The following is a 16,550-nucleotide window of genomic DNA, read 5'->3' as shown; positions in this document are numbered from 1 at the left end:
GGGGGTGAGGTAGTGTGTGAGCAAAATTTTGATGCAGCCCGAAGGGATTTCTCCCCGTCCTTGCTGTGGATGTGCTGTGTCTTGCGACACTCCTTCTGACCCAGGGCAGTGGACAGGGTGCAGGGATGACCCGTCATCTAGGAGGTGCTAAGATGGGAGGGAGGGTGGAGGGGTGTGGTGTGTTTTCAGGGATGGAATGGGTGGGAAAGATTTTATGCCTTTTCCTTTTTGGCTACCTCCCTAGTAAGGGGGAAAATGCCTTGGTATATGTATGTATGTTTATTATTATTATAATTTTATTCTTGTGTCCATGATTGTCAATTTTTTTTCTGCAACAGAAGCTTTGCATTTCGACGCATTGGTCCTAATGCACCACTGTTGTTTCCATGCGTGCGCCCCGTCAAGTATGTTCTGCTTTACGTGGAATGCTCTCTCCAGTTTTGTGTCTACCAATGTGATTGGCTTCGTCCACATACGAAAGGGCAAGAGCCTGGTTGCGTGGAGAAGTCTGCTCTGGCAGGTCAATCGTAAATAGATTGTACAGAGTAGGGGCAAGGAAATCAGTTCAGAAGAAAGATTCAACATATATATTGCCAGTGCTGTGGAATTATCACAGGAAACCAGATGGTTCAATGCAACAATTGAAACTACTGCTCGTGTACTAAAAACTATGCTTCCAACCACTGATATATAAGTGGTATTGACAAATATACATATTTCTGTATATGAATTCTTTGTATATTAATTATATTTTTAGTTTTGTTTCTTATATGTTAATTTTAATGCTTTGTACTGCTGTATATATACATGTACATTTTTCACACCATAAGCTTTTCTGGCTGAAGGTAAATTAAATAAAATGTAGTCCAGTATTATATTTATTGTCTTGGCCAGATTTGACCAGTAGTTCCTACATATAATATTTACTCTGAACATGATTTATCCAAAGCAAACCCTTAATAGTAATGCACCCACAAAACACTTGGGATTATCAAGAATGAATTATGTCAATCATCTGACAATATATAACAGATGATCTCCAGGCAGTCTTTGTAAACGCCAATGTTAATTACTAAAGTATATTTTTCATTAAACCCATACAACTTATGATAATCTGTTCAAAAAACAGCAATAACAGTTCACCAAAATCTGAAGAAAATATACTGGTCTTCAGTATTGTACAAATTACATAGTTATGCAACTTGGGACCACTGATGGGTACTGCATATGATGGTCCTGCTATATAGACATCCAAGAATCATCCCCTAACTATCCAGATTCAAAATTTGTCGTAATCCTCACTATTATCTTGAGGTGCAACCCTGTGAGGTTGTGTCTGGACTAGGTTGACGAACTCAATCAATTTATTTCCTTCACCTTTTCATAGGAGGAGGGCTGACAAATCACCACAGCTTACCTCCTCCTTCTACATGCCAGTGGAATAGAAACCATCCCACATTAATACAACAGATGATACAAAGCTTCTTCCCATAGAGAGGGCCTGAGGAGTACTGCCAGCCTGTGTGGGGGCTGCAAGTTTCCAGTCAGTGAAACTAAGGGCAACAATTATCATTATTATAGAACTTTTCTGAAGCATGAACTTTTAAAAAGATTTCTTTATACTAAAGAAAGATATATGTAGCTTTACCATAATTACTGAGAGAGAGGAAAAAAAAAAAAAAAAAAAAAAAAAAAATCAAGACCACACAACTATAAGGACTTTCATCACCTCTGTAAAAATCTATTTCTTTCGGCCACCTCTCTCCTTAAGCTGGAGCTGAATAACAGAACCAGGAGTAATATTATAGAATGCAAGTGTATTGGAGTCCTTGAAGAAAAGGCCATCACGGACCAATTTTTGCTTACCAGGAGGGAGACCAGTTTCATCATGAATACGAGCTTTCACCACACTAATCGGGTCAGTAATAGGCAAGGTCAGGGTTAATGTCTGACCCGACAATCTCCATTCAGGCTTGTCTGCCACAACAGGAACTCCTACATTGAATTTTATGGCACCCTGGAATCGACGTGCCCATTCTTGCTCTGGCACAAGAGAATCCTCTGTGCGTGGACGCTTGGCAGCAGGACCATCTTCCCCATCTTCTAATGGGTTCTTACCACCAATAGGGCCTGTTCCTGGAGCACCAGGATTGGCAGCTTCCATCATTGGATTTCCTCCATGCATGTTCCCAACACCAGGAGCTCCCTGTGGTGGGTTCTGGGGTGGCATGAAGCCTGCAACTGGTCCACTGCCAGGAATAAAACCAGGACGGGGTGCTACCATAACCGGACCCCGTACTGGAGGAACTACCATCATGTTGCTACCGGGAGGCATCATGGGGGTCATGGGTGGTAGCGGTGAGGGGAGGGGCATGGTCATCACTGGTGGTGTGGAATGCACAACCTGTGGAGCAGATGACGGTTTTGGAGGAGGGGCTGGTTGTGGTGGCTGTACTGCTTTTGGAGGGGGTGGTGGAGGCTGAGGCTTAGGTGGAGGAGGCTGTTGTTTAGGCGGTGGCTGTGGTGGCGGTGGTGCTCTTGCAGGGGGCTGATTGCTTTTTGGCTGTGGGCCAATCTTCTCCTTCTCTTCATCTGGTAGTAGTCCTTTGACTTTGTGAATCTGATGAATTTGCTCATTAATTGAAATATTAGCTCGGGCTGCCCTAGTTGCAGCTTCCATGGATGCGGTATGGCCATCCCAAGTCACCTTTTCTTCACGTTTCTCTTCCTCACCAATTTTCTTACCAATACCAGTTTCCAAATCACCAGCACCGAAAATATCAGTACGGCGCTCAGCAAGTTGTTTCAGACTTGAGCTTATACTAGAGCCTGAAGCATAAACATTTTCCTGGTTTGACTTTTCTTGAAGCTGACGATCTCTGTCTTCCAGCCAGCGTGGATCCAGCATTCCAATGCGCATGTGTTTACCTACTTTGTCAGCACTGATGCGTTCACCTGTAATAGGCGAAACCAGGAACTGATCCTGAGCAACACCTTTCTGTTGCTCCTTGCGCTGCCTTGGATCATACTCCTTGACAACCACCTGACCAGGCACTGGAGGTGCTGGTGGAGGCTGTGGTGGTTCTCTAGGAAGAGGTGGTGGCTTCATTTTTTCAGCTTCTTCTCTCTTTTCTTCTACTTCATCTTCTTCCTCCTCTTCTGAGCTCTCTTCCTCCATGTCTTGAACCTGTGTGTCGTCACGACTGGCACGTAGTCCATCATGATCTTCTTCCTCCTCCTCCTCTTCATCACTCTCCAGAACCATATCATTATCAGGTCCTCCTTCTTCAAGTCGTTCCTGAATAAGAACTCTCTTACCCACCTCTTGTGGAGTGGTGGGTGGAGGGAAAGTACCACTTTCCCAGGGAGAGTAGTCAATAGTCTCCACCACACTAAAGTCATGCCAGTCAATGGCAGCATATTCCATTCGTTCCTTCTCAGCTTCTTCCTCTTCTTTACGTTTCAGTGCTGCCTGATGTTTCTCCCATTCCACTCTGTATTTGATCTATGAAAAAATAAAATAAATAAATACTAATTCAATAATACTACTTATTTTTCAATTCTATATCTATTACTTATGCATAGAAAAATAAATAAATAAATACAATTATAATAATACACATACCAAGGGCTTTTTCCTCCTTACAAGGGAGGTAGCCAAAAATCAAAGGCATAAATCCACTCCCACCCATTTCATCCCCACATACTCCACTCCCATTCACCACCCCTCCTTCCCTCTTTCCCTGGCTCCCCCTGGATGACAGGTCATCCCTGCATCTTGCCCACTGCCCTGGGTCAGAAGCAATGCAGCAAAACAAAGCACATACACACTAAGGCCACTTCATTTAATCAGTGACCCCCACTCTCTGTCCCCTCATGCAGAAAAAGAGGAGATGGGGAGAAATCTGTTTGAGCTGCATCAAAATATTATTCACACATACTAAAATTTTAGGGAGGCATGCTTGAGACGAGGCATCTGAGAAATATGAATAGTATTAATGAATAATGAGAAATGGGGTAGAGTGGAAAAAGTACTGTTGGACAGAGCAGATCAAAGAATGCCGAGGTGATTAGGACATGGAAGAAGGGACTGAGGGAAGATGAACAACAAATGTGGAGGGAATAAGCTTGAGGAAGGCCAAGGAGGTGGATTAATAAAGTAAAATGGACATTGCATGCAAGAGGAATGGTTGTTAAGCATGGAAACAAAGAGTGCAGAGAGAAAAAGGTAAAAGGCACAGATGGACAGAGGTTACTGAAAGTGAAGGTGGTAAGGGGAAGACAAGTAGAATATTTTCGAGAGCTGTTGAGTGTGGAGTTTAGGGAAGGGCATACAGGCAGAGAGGCACTAAGAAAATGATTGTGATGGGAGAGGGAAATGGAAGAGATATAACAAAAGATGAGGTACAAGGGGACTTGGAAAAATTATAAGAGCTGGTAAGGCACCTGGGTTCAATGGGTGCCATGCAGTTTGTCTGAAACAAGGAGGTATAATTATAGTGGACTAGCTAGTGAGGTTGTTTAATGTGTCTCTGAGGGAGAGGAGAAAGCCAGGACTGCCTGTATAGTTCCACTTTACATAGAAAAAGGGGGGGGAAGTGTAATTGTAGTAGTTTTAGAGGGATCCATTTATTACATGCAGTTAGAGAGGCTTATAGGAGGGTTTTAATTGAGTGGATTAGAACAGGAACAGAGGGAGTAACTGGTAAGGAACAATGAGGGTTTAGTAAAGGTAGATGATGCATGTATCAAATTTTTGTAGATTTGTGAAGGCTTTGCCAAAAGGTAAGGTTTTTTGGGTCTTTATAGATTTGGATAAGGTTTATGACAGGGTTGACAGGAAGGCACTGTGGGAGTATTGCAGATATATGGGATTGGGGGAAAGCTATTAAGAGTAGTCAAGAAATTTTATGAGAATAATAGAGCCTGTGTAAAGATTGGAAACGGAAAGCAAGTGGTTTGAAGTAAAGGTGGGGCTGCGTCACGGTTGTCATATCACAATGGCTGTTCAAGGTGTATATGGATATGGTGGTATGGGTGGTTAAAGTGAGGGGAATGGGCAAGGGATTGGAGATGGTTAGAGATTGTGGAGAAAAGTGGGAGTTGGGAGTTGGGCTAGTTGTTTGTGGATGACACTGCACTTGAGGCAGGGTCAGAGGTGGGATTAAGGCAATTTGTGATAGATAAATAAGGATAAATAAGGGTAAAAGTAAGGCGAGATGTGAAAGAGGAGAGGATGGCAGCAAGTTGGAAGTAAGTTTTAAAGGAGAGAGGCTGGAGTAAGTGGATAGTTTTTAAGTATTTGGGGTTGCATGTGGCAGGAAATGGAGGAGTGGGGGTGTAGGGTGTGGGGTGAAGGTAATCTGCAGCTTAAGAGAAGTAAATTTCTTTTAGGTTTTAAAAATGTCATGAGAATTAAGCATCTGGGACTGGATGCAAATAGATTATATGAAGGGGTGACTGTGCCTATGACATTGTATGTGGCAGAGGCTTGGAATTTACGAGTGAGAGAGTGAGAATAAGTATCAGAAGTTTGGTAGGGGGTTGTAAGGTTGGATAGAGTGAGAAATGAGTAGGTGATGAGGAGAGCAGGGGTTGAAAGGGAGCTGGTAGATAGGACAGATGAAAGATTAGGATGGTTTGGACACATGGGAAGAATGGGTGAAGAAATTAGCAAGAAGTATATGGTATGAACTTATGAGGATGACTGAGGATGAGGTAGATGGGTGGGGTAAAAGGGGCTTTGAGCAACAAGAAAATGTCTGTTGAGCATGGAAGGGAAAATGCAGGGGATAGGGGTGGGTGAAGGATGGAGGAAGGCCCATTTGGGGGCTACAAAGAGTAGGATACCTAGTCATATCCTCCGTCCTGTTGACTTGGCTCCTTCCCTTGAAAGGGGATAAAAGCCCTTGGTATATATATATTTGGTTACCATATAAAATGGGTTTAAGTGCACTATACCTGTTTCATGACAGCCTGGGGACTTTGTGCTTCATCAGACAGTCTCTTCATTAAGTCCTTTGGAGGAATCAAAACCTTGGTATATTGCTCAAGAAGTCTTGTGAAGTACTGAAAGAGAGAATGCTGAGGACGCAGGAAGTCAAACTGATAATTTCTTTGTTCCCTGTTCATTAATGTTGTCAGGAACTGTCTTCCATTTCTTGCCACAAACTGGGCTGTTAAGCGAACCTGGAAAATATCAATGAACATTATGCTTTAATATATAATAGATATATATATATATATATATATGTCAAAGGCCCCTTCCCAATACAAAGGGGTTTTCATACAGAAAGGTCATCTAAATACTTACAACATCTAAATCAAATGCTGAAATGGATGGAGGATCAGCTATGAATTCAAATTCCGGTGGTGGTTCTTTGGGAACTATGACTTCTTGAACTGCAGATCGTAACAATTCTTGCTGTTTTTGCTGTTGCTGTTGAGGAAGCTGCTGATTTTGCAAGGGACGAGGTAATGCTGGTGCACTTGGAAAATCTTTTTCCGCTACAAAGAAAGAGAAATACATTAATCATGGTCCATAAATTAAATTGGTTACTAGGTTATCAATCTGTAACAATCTACCCACATAAACAGTATTACAATAAACTTGTTAAAGAATCCATTTTTTGTGGACCTGCCTTTTACAATATTATCACCAGAAAGGTAAAAAAGAAGTAATATATGTTATGTAAATGATACAGAGAATGGTGGTGGACCAATGAAAATAAAGATCAAAAGGGAGTGACATACATATGACTACCTGGGTGATTTTTATGTCGACAGGTAGGTATGTCAGGGCTGTGTATTCATCCAAAATCAAATAAAAGCATATTACAAGGATGGGGGGGGGGGGTAATTCTACAATGTTATTATACTTGGAAAATGCATGAAAAATTGCAAGACATAAAAAAGTTTTTGTATACATTCTGAAAATGGGCTCATACATACAAAGAACTGATTTACTCTACTAAAAACAGAACTACAAAATTAAATACAGACGCTCCTCAACTGACGTTTTAGTTACGTTTCGAATGGCCGAACGTAACGTGAAAATGAACGCAAGTTGTTACTGTACGTTCCAGTAATGTATGACCGTTCATACTGTACTATACATCCATAAATTCTATTACCGTATCTTATAAAACACCCCTAAATCATTAATCATAAACATAACATTGTAAAATAATAACATTAATTTCAAATAAATTAAATTCAAGCAACATAAAGTGAGATGGTGGAGGAGAAGGAGGAGGGGGAGGAGGAGGAGGAGGAGGAGGCAAGGCACGTTCAGTCTGTCGTTTGTGCCATGTAAACAATGGACGCAGCGTCATGCGTAAGTCTTGTACTGCGGAGAGCGCGCTAAACTCAAAAATTCACTTTTTTTTTTTTTTTACATTTTTTTTTTTTTACAGTCAGTTCAAATGTAAAATCGAAAAAACGTAAAACGAATGAACGTAAGTAGAGGAGCGCCTATATAGTAATTACCTGGTTTTCCACTTCTGCACTCTGACACCTTATGCTGATAATAAGCATGGTATGGGTCTCCAGGGTTGAGGAAATTGAATTTTGGATTATTCTGTTCATTCTGACGGATCCTTGCCTCAAATTCAGGGCCATTTCTTGCAACGAAGTTGGCAGTCTTGTCGACAATGTCTGATAACGGGTTAAGGAAGAATCCCACAATGACCACTGAATAAGAAATTACAGTTTATCTATTTGTACCATTTCACCAATTCTTGGAAGAAAGATTATACAAAGGTTGAACTTGTGTGGGTGTATGATTTATCATAATATACATAGCCTACTGTACATTAGGACTGGTACTCTCAAATATTCTGTAGGATTTAGAGTAATAGTAATTACCTGGTTTTCATTATGTTGGCAGCTAAACTTTCAGGTGGTGTCAAGATATGAGGGAGGGTAGAGGGTGGAGGGGAGTGGAGTGTATTGGGCATGGAATGGGTGGGAATGGTTTTTATGCCTTTGTTTTTTTTGGCTATCTCCCTCGTAAGGGGGAAAGAGCCTTTGGTATATGTATATATGAAAATCCCTCCATGTGTATTAAGGAAAAGTACCTTGATCCTGGATGTCACTTTTTGCATATGTATTTACCAACTGTAGTGTACAGGAAAGGAGCAATGCTCTTGAGGTCCTACCATTTATTCCCCTATTATCATTGCTAGCTTCAAATTCCCGTATGGATGTGGAGCTGCAAAAACAGCACATAGTTGATGTACCACACTATGTAAGTTGTCTCCAACTAGCCTACATAAGCACTACAAGCCTTGAATTATGGGGTATTATTAGTGTGGTGATGTCACTTGGAGTGGGAGAACACCCGGTACATAACATTAACACCAACTTCAAACCATTGATGGGACTGGACCAATGACAATATGGTGTCTTGAACCTATCATTGCAGCTCTGTTTGGTGGTGTATTTGCTTTAAATATTTTTTTATTGATGTCCGAGAAAAATATACATTACTTTGATGTATTATAATTTCAAAGATAAATATCTAATTTTCTATTACTTTCTTGTGGTGTGCACTTCTAAAAAATAATTGCTATAACCAATTTGCTGTCAGTCACTCTCAGACAATGGCTTTCACATTGTGGACCAGATGTTCTCCAACTCCAGGTGTCATTAATAAGTGCTGTTACAAAGACAATGGGGCTTTCTTAGACTTTATGAGAGAACACTGGATTCTGCCGTTGTCTGTTAATTGCCATCAGAATCCATGATGATGACGAAAACAACCCGGATTATCTTTAAAATGAGAGGTACCAAATTACTAAATATAGGTTAAGTGGTTAGAATAGATGAATTTATCCTTTCATTTCTTTGACCCCAGCATCTATCAAAATAAACATGGTGTATCGTTTGTTAGTAAATTGGTTTTAGCAACTTTTTTGTTTTGATTTCTGCCAAGAAAATTATTTATTATTTTGATGTAATGTCATAGGACAAAATGTCGCAATGGGATGTAATGACAGTGGAGGACAAAAGATCACGATGGGAAGTCATGATAGTGGAGGACAAAATATCATGATAGGATGTAATGATAATGGAGGAGAAAATATCACGGTAGGATATAATGTCAGTGGAGGACAAAATATAATTTCAGGAAGGGATACCGGACAGAATGTCAATGAAAGCCAAAATATCATGATAGGATGTAATGACAGTGGAAGACAAAAGATCATGATGGGATGTAATTATATTGGAGGAAAAAATATCACGGTAGGATATAATGTCACTGGAGGACAAAATATAATTTTAGGAAGGGATGCCGGACATAATGTCAATGAAAGAAGGGAGGCCGGCGTGAATCACGGTGACGTAGGGGGACAAAATGTACAAAAGAGATCGGATGACCGTGATCGACCAGATGTTCGTGATGGGGGAAATGTTAATTTTGATGGGAGAAATGTTAATGAGGCATTGAATGTCAAAGAAGGACCAAATAATAATATAGAGCAAGGTATAAATAAAAAACAAAATGATAATGTAAAACATGATATTGAAATTCAAAATGTGTCAAAAAGAAATAATCACGAGTTTCTTAAAAACATCTACACTACTTTAATGCTTGTAGTATTAGGGAACAAATTTCAAGAAATACAGGCGTATGTCAAAAGCGAAAATCTCGATATGATAGGAATAACCGAGACATGGTTAAATGGTACAGAGTTCAAAGCTGAATTTAATATTGCGGGATTTAAACACTTTCATCAGGATAGAAACCACAAGAAAGGTGGGGGTGTTCTGTTGTACGTTAAAAATAATGTTCATGCTTCTGTTTTAGAGAAAGTGAAACAGGATGCATATGATAGTTTGTGGGTTGAGTTAACCCAAACAAATGGACAAAAAATGAATATAGGTGTAATATATAGGCCAAAGACATTATCATTAGCAGACGACAAACTGTTATTTCAAGAACTGTCTAGTTTCTGCAACCGGGATTTATTGATAATGGGTGATTTCAATTTTACTGACATTGATTGGATGACCCTTGAACATGGCCATATAGGTAGTCGCTTGATTGATTTTCTTGGTGACAATTACTTAATTCAGCATGTAAAAGAGCCCACAAGATATGGAAACTTACTCGATCTATTGATCACTAGCCGCGAAAGCATGGTAACTGATGTAGAAGTCAGTGAATCTGTTGCAAATAGCGATCACAACTTAGTTAGATTCAAACTCCTAAACAATTTTAGAATAGATACTTGTGTTTCTAAAATACCCGATTTCAGTAAAGCTCAGTTCATAAGACTACGTCAGGAGCTTCAGCTTACAGATTGGGAGGCAAAATTAAACAAAAGACCTGTAGATCAGATGTGGGAAATATTTCAAAATACGCTCACTAAGATGATTCAAACTTACATTCCTTTTAAGGACAGACGTCCCCCAAATCAGGCTCGCCCAAAGTGGCTCGACAAAGAAACTGAAAAAAGTATTGCTACAAAGAGACAGGCTTATAAGAAATATAAGTACTCGGGTGCATCTAATGACTATGAAAGTTATGTATCAATAGAGAGATTTAAAAAAGAATAAGAAAAAAATAAACGACAATACGAAATGAACATCGCTGATAAATCCAAAGAGAATCCCAAAGAATTCTATAGTTACATTAGAGATAAAAAGGTTGTTAGGAATCACATTGGTCCACTATTATCTGCTGACGGTCAACTTGAATATTCAAATGAAGGAATGTGTAATATCTTAAACAATTATTTTAGCTCGGTATTCGTAAACGAAACACCTCAAAGTGAATTCCAATCTGAAACCTGTGAAAAGTCTAGGGTAAACTTACTCACTACGGTAAATATAACAAAAGAAAAAATTAAAAGGTGTATAGATAAACTCAAAGTTAATAAAACACCAGGGCCTGACGGTTGGCATCCAAGAGTCTTAAAGGAAATGAAAAATGAGATTGTTGTTCCATTAGAAATTATTTTCAAGAAATCCATCATATCCGGAGATGTCCCAAGAGAATGGAAGCTAGCTAACGTTACCCCCATATTCAAAAAAGGTGACAAAAAGAAGCCAAATAACTATAGGCCTATAAGTTTGACTTCAATCGTAGGAAAAATAATGGAAACTATCATCAGAGTTGCTATCGAACATCATTTAGAAAGTAACCATTTGATAAATGATAGCCAGCATGGTTTCAGACGGAAACGTTCTTGCATGACTAACTTACTCGAATTCTACAACACAGTTATCTCGAATTATGACAAAAGAAACAATAGATTTAATATATCTAGATTTTGCAAAAGCTTTTGATACCGTCCCACACGAAAGACTACTTACTAAATTAGCTTTACACGGAATAAGTGGTAGCCTATTAGGTTGGACTAGTAATTGGTTGAATGGTCGAAAACAGAGTTGTTTTAAATGGAAAAACTTCTAGATGGAAAAATGTTACAAGTGGAGTTCCTCAGGGTTCCGTTCTTGGGCCACTTCTATTCATAGTATATATAAATGATATAGACCATGGACTAAAATCTATTGTTTCCAAATTTCCTGATGATACAAAACTGTGCGGAGTGGCAAATGATCACTCAAACCAATTAGATATTCAAGAAGATTTAGATAAGTTACAGCAATGGTCTGAAAAGTGGCTAATGAAATCTAACACAGGTAAATGCAAGGTAATGCACATAGGTAAAAATAACAGTAAGTACGATTACAAATTATTTGGAAATTTGTTAACAAAAGTGGATAGTGAAAAAGATCTCGGCGTAATTATCAGTAATGACCTCAAATCATCCAAGCAGTGTATTTCAGCCTCTGAGAAAGCAAATAAGGTTCTAGGACTGATTGCGCGATCTTTTGATTTCAAAAGTCCATCACTCATTAACAAGCTATATAAATCGTTAGTTCGTCCACTTTTGGAATATGCTGTTTCCGTATGGTCACCGAATCTCATTAAAGACATTGACAGACTGGAAAAAGTACAACGGTGAGCCACAAAACTGATTCCAAATATCAAAAACAAATCATACGAAAATCGACTAAAACATATAATTCTGTTTTCCCTAAAAAAGCATAGACTCAGAGGTGACTTGATACAGGTCTTTAAGATTTTAAAGGGAATTGACAACATCAAATGTGACATAATTTTCACATTGAATGAAAATCAGACAAGAAACAATGGTCTCAAACTGTCCGGAAATAGATTCAATTTGGAAGTAGGTAGAAACAACTTTGCCAACCATGTAGTTAATGAATGGAATAAACTTCCTGCACAGGTAGTGCAATGTAGTTCAGTTCGAAGCTTTAAGAATCATTTAGATAAACACCTAAGCAAGATGCTGTAATGATTAAAATTTATTTTATATTTGTTTTTGTTTTGTTATCATTTGTCTGTCTGATTTTCATTTATTATTAGTTATATGTCAATTTATTATTATTTAGTATTCACCTGTTTGTTTGTTATTCAACTATACCTATGCATTTATTTGTTATTTACATTATTATAGTTTTTATCTAATATATTTGTTTTTTCACATTTGACCTAGATATGGACCAAAAGGTCTCCTGTCGGCATGCTCCGCCTTTGTAATCCTTTATAATTTACAAAATTAATAATTAATTTTCTAATGCTATATTGTAGGTGTGCACTTTAAAAAAAAAATACTATAGTCAACTTGTATTTCAGGTTAAATATACTTGCATGTTCCTGGAATTTTACCGATAAATTAGTTAATTATTATTTATTTTGTTGTGTTTAACACCAGAGGAGTAGAAGTTTCAGACATGGCTGGGATAACTGTATAAACTGTACTAAAAATATAGCAATAGGAAATTATTAATTTTGTAAATTATAATACATCAACATTTTATGCAATATTCTTGACAGAAATCAATAACAAAAAAGTTGCTAAAACTGATTTACTAATGAACGAAGTTGCGGTGGTTGAATGATGTGCCATGTTTGTTCTGATAGATGCAGAGGTTGAAGAAATGAAAGGATGATAAATTCATCTATTCTAACCTAACCAACCTATATAACCTAACCTATATTTAGTAATTGGGTACCTCAAATTCTAAAGATAATCTGGGTCATCGTTGTCACGGATGCTAACAGCCTGATTATTATTGTACCTCGGGCAGTTAACAGGCAACGGCAGAGCCCCATGTTCTCTCATTGAAGCCAAGGAAGCCCTATTGTCTTTGTAAAAGCTCTCATTAACGTCAACTGGAGTTGGAGAATACCCAGTCCACATCATGTAACCCATCATCTAATTGACAACAGTGACTGGACTGGACAGAAAACAATGAACATGGTATCTCAACTGTATTGTAATTGTTAGTAGATTTGCTTGTAGCAAATTTTTTGGCAGAAACACATAAGCCACATATCAAATTTTATGGTTGGGTGAAATTATAAATTGACCATTTTTTTTTATTTATTTCCGCCATGAAAATCACATATCACGTTCATGTATTATAGTTTACAAAATATTTAATTTTCTAATGCTATATTGCATGAATCCATGATTGTGCACGTCTAAAAAAAAATACCAAAATCAATTTTGATTGCCTTATGCGTTATGGCTTGAAGATGAAGAGATTTAGATTACTCTATTGGTATGTCTTGAACTGAAACGTCAAGTAAATATAATTATGCTATAATAATAAAAAAAAGAAACGGGACCCCAAAGCGTATGTTTTTTCTGCATATTTCATGTTTGGAAAGATATAAATGTAAATACTTGGAAAGGTTATTTCAAGCAATCAATACCCTGCTTTCTTGCACAAATACGACTTAAATTCATAACCTGACACAGCCTTATTTTACATTTCAGATAGTGACACATGCAGCTACGACATATTTAGCCTACAACCATAATTATACGTAATTAGTAATGAAAGGATACTCCGTACCTCCGGCGGAGGATAAATAAAGCCTACCACAGACTTTTTATCGTCTGTGGCTATTGCTTCCACAGGAGGCATTGTGTACGGTTATGATTCTTTTTCTTGAAATCCTAAATCACAATGCACTATGTTTTAATTATCTTTATCTTCCATCTTTTGACTAATAACCAACTCGTAACTTTCTGTAGCGGCTTCACCTTACACTTCTTTACACACCAACGTTGTAGGCAAGCATTCACGGAGCACTTTAACGTAAGTAATGTACCAAAACGAGGAGTTGTGATTGGTCCTATACGTACGCAACATCCAATCATTGTGTAATATTTTCTGCGATTAGTGTTTTCATGACACTATTAAAATAATATTTTGATAAAAGGTTACTATGCAGGGAAAATATGGGAAAACTATATATGGAGAAATAAAACAGCCGTTAGAAAAGAAATTCATTCAACTACAACAGTTTGTCTTGAACAACTGTAGCGACTAAAAATGTAAGCTTCTGAGACAGCACTCTCTATACTTAATGAACGGAAGGAACTGGTATGTCTGAGGACTAAGAAGAAAGAAATTACCATGATAAACCAGTGTGCCTTTTAATCGTTCCTATACTTACTTAGTTATAATATAATTGCAATGTCAGAGTTCTTTTTCTTTGATAGAGAATTTTATACCAAAGAAAACCTATATGTGGGGGGTGACTATAATATATAATCACGATACCTATGGCATGAGGGATTTGGGCATTCCTAGACTATAATAGTGCCGTCCGGGCAACACAGTTGTCTCCAACACCTGTTCCGCGCTGAACACCATAAAATAGATGGACTAAATATATCACCATGGATCTACTGTATTATCAGGATTTAAAATTACCATTGTGTAAATTTAAATATACAAAAAACTGTAGGTAATTTATTTCGCCACGTTAGGATTGGGGAGCAGGATATGTTATTTTATTTATTTATTTATTATAGGTTTATTCAACAATATTAAATACAATTAGACATACATATATACATTTTTTTTTTTTTACAAAATTGGTAGTTGAAAAGGGAGAGCGAGAAGCAAAGCTTATGGGGAGTTGCTCTCCCTTAAGGAAAAAAATTATTTTTATTTATTTATTTTTGTTACATGTTAGTATGGTACATACACATCTACACACATATATACACACATACATGCATACACATATATACACACACACAATGACATGCGTCACGACGTCCGCTAACTCCGACCTCACGTAGAAATCGGGGGCACGAGCGAGCATCGCAACTTGTGGGGGTCAGGTGAGAGGTGAGAGGTCAGGTCGATTGTTGACGGGACGATAATTGCTTAATGCGCAGATCTGGGTCACCGTGACCTGCTGGAATAGAAAAAAAAAGAGCGGCAGACTTGGGCAGTGCATGACAGTTTCTCCATGAATACAACCATGAAATGGACCTGAAATGTTCAATATACTAATACTTATAGATTAAAGACTTTTTTAAGTATCGTTTGAATGATGATAAACATTTTGTCTTAGGTAAATCCTTTTCCAGTTTATTCCATGTGTTAACACCTATAATAGATAAGCATTGGCTTTTTTTGGTTGTTCTGTATTGAGTTTTAAAGAAGTTTGTTTGCCTAGTCGCATAGCGAGTTTCGTAAGTTGAGTAAAATTTCAATATGTTTTGATTCATGTGTTTATTGTAGATTTGGTGCATAACAATGGCAGTTTTGTACTTTATTAAGTCATTGAATTTGAGTAGATTTAGTTTTTTAAATAAATTACTTGTATGTTCCAAACGACCTACATTGCAGATTATACGCAGTGCCCTTTTTTGAGAGGTAATTATGCGTTGAAGATTAGTTTGATAAGTATTACCCCAAATTTCTGAAAAATAGTTTAAGTATGGTAGTAGTAGACTACAATAAATGGTACGTAGGGTATTTTCATTGAGGATATTTCTCATTTTATGCATAATTCCTAAAGTTTTGGATATCTTATTTATCACGTGATTTATATGATGTTTCCAATTAAGTTGATCGTCTAAATACACGCCTAGGAATTTACTGACGGACGCTTTTTCAATAATTTCGTTGTTTATTTTGATCGGCTTAGTACTTTCATTATTTTTGTAGAAAAGCAGGTAGTTAGTTTTTGATACGTTTAAGGATAGCTTATTGGCTGAAAACCAGTTGGATAGTTGACATAATCCTTCATTAATTGTCTTGATCAGTTTGTCGGAATTTGTATCGGAGCATAGAATGGTGGTATCGTCGGCGAACAGTATAAATTTCATAAGGTTGGATACATTTGTAATGTCATTAATGTATAGTAAGAATAGTTTGGGTCCTAGAACTGAACCTTGAGGTACTCCACATGTAACTGGTAGAATGTGTGATCTTTCTTCCTCAATGGCCACATATTGTTTCCTGTTTTTTAGATAACTTTTTAACCAGTCATTAACTTTACCTCTTAGCCCATAGTATTCGGCCTTTCGAATTAGGATTTCATGATTTACTGTGTCAAATGCCTTTTTAAGATCAATAAATATGCCGGCTGTCTTTTTCTTTTGTTCTATATTGTTAGTTATCTCTTCAATTAATTCCATTACTGCTGTAGACGTTGAAAGATTTCGTTGAAATCCATATTGACTATGGTAAATGAC

General features: G+C 37.7%; 1 protein-coding gene across 1 annotated transcript; it reads right to left on the bottom strand.

Moving 5' to 3' along the window:
• Positions 1–862: 862 nt before the first annotated feature.
• Sf3a1 (splicing factor 3a subunit 1) lies at positions 863–14,141 on the bottom strand. The gene is made up of 5 exons (XM_076211434.1): positions 13,896–14,141; positions 7,489–7,656; positions 6,314–6,507; positions 5,962–6,189; positions 863–3,505 (listed from the first exon to the last, which is right to left on the bottom strand). The coding sequence occupies exons 1-5, from the start codon at positions 13,972–13,974 to the stop codon at positions 1,742–1,744; spliced, it is 2,433 nt and encodes an 810-aa protein (XP_076067549.1). The 5' UTR covers positions 13,975–14,141; the 3' UTR covers positions 863–1,741.
• Positions 14,142–16,550: the final 2,409 nt, after the last annotated feature.

Source organism: Oratosquilla oratoria, chromosome 2 (assembly GCF_046742065.1).
Source record: "Oratosquilla oratoria isolate Oo_2021 chromosome 2, ASM4674206v1, whole genome shotgun sequence".
Classification (NCBI taxonomy): domain Eukaryota; kingdom Metazoa; phylum Arthropoda; class Malacostraca; order Stomatopoda; family Squillidae; genus Oratosquilla; species Oratosquilla oratoria.
Note: the sequence above shows the minus strand (reverse complement) of the source record. Positions and strands in the feature narration are given on the sequence as shown.

Excerpts from the sequence above, each read along its gene's own strand:
- Sf3a1 (XM_076211434.1), bottom strand. The coding sequence starts at position 13,974 with ATGCCTCCTGTGGAAGCAATAGCCACAGACGATAAAAAGTCTGTGGTA. Across the intron at positions 7,657-13,895 it reads TCCTCCGCCGGAGGTACGGA|ACATTGTCGACAAGACTGCC; the intron begins GTATCCTTTCAT and ends ACCCGTTATCAG. Across the intron at positions 6,508-7,488 it reads GTGCAGAAGTGGAAAACCAG|CGGAAAAAGATTTTCCAAGT; the intron begins GTAATTACTATA and ends CTTTCTTTGTAG.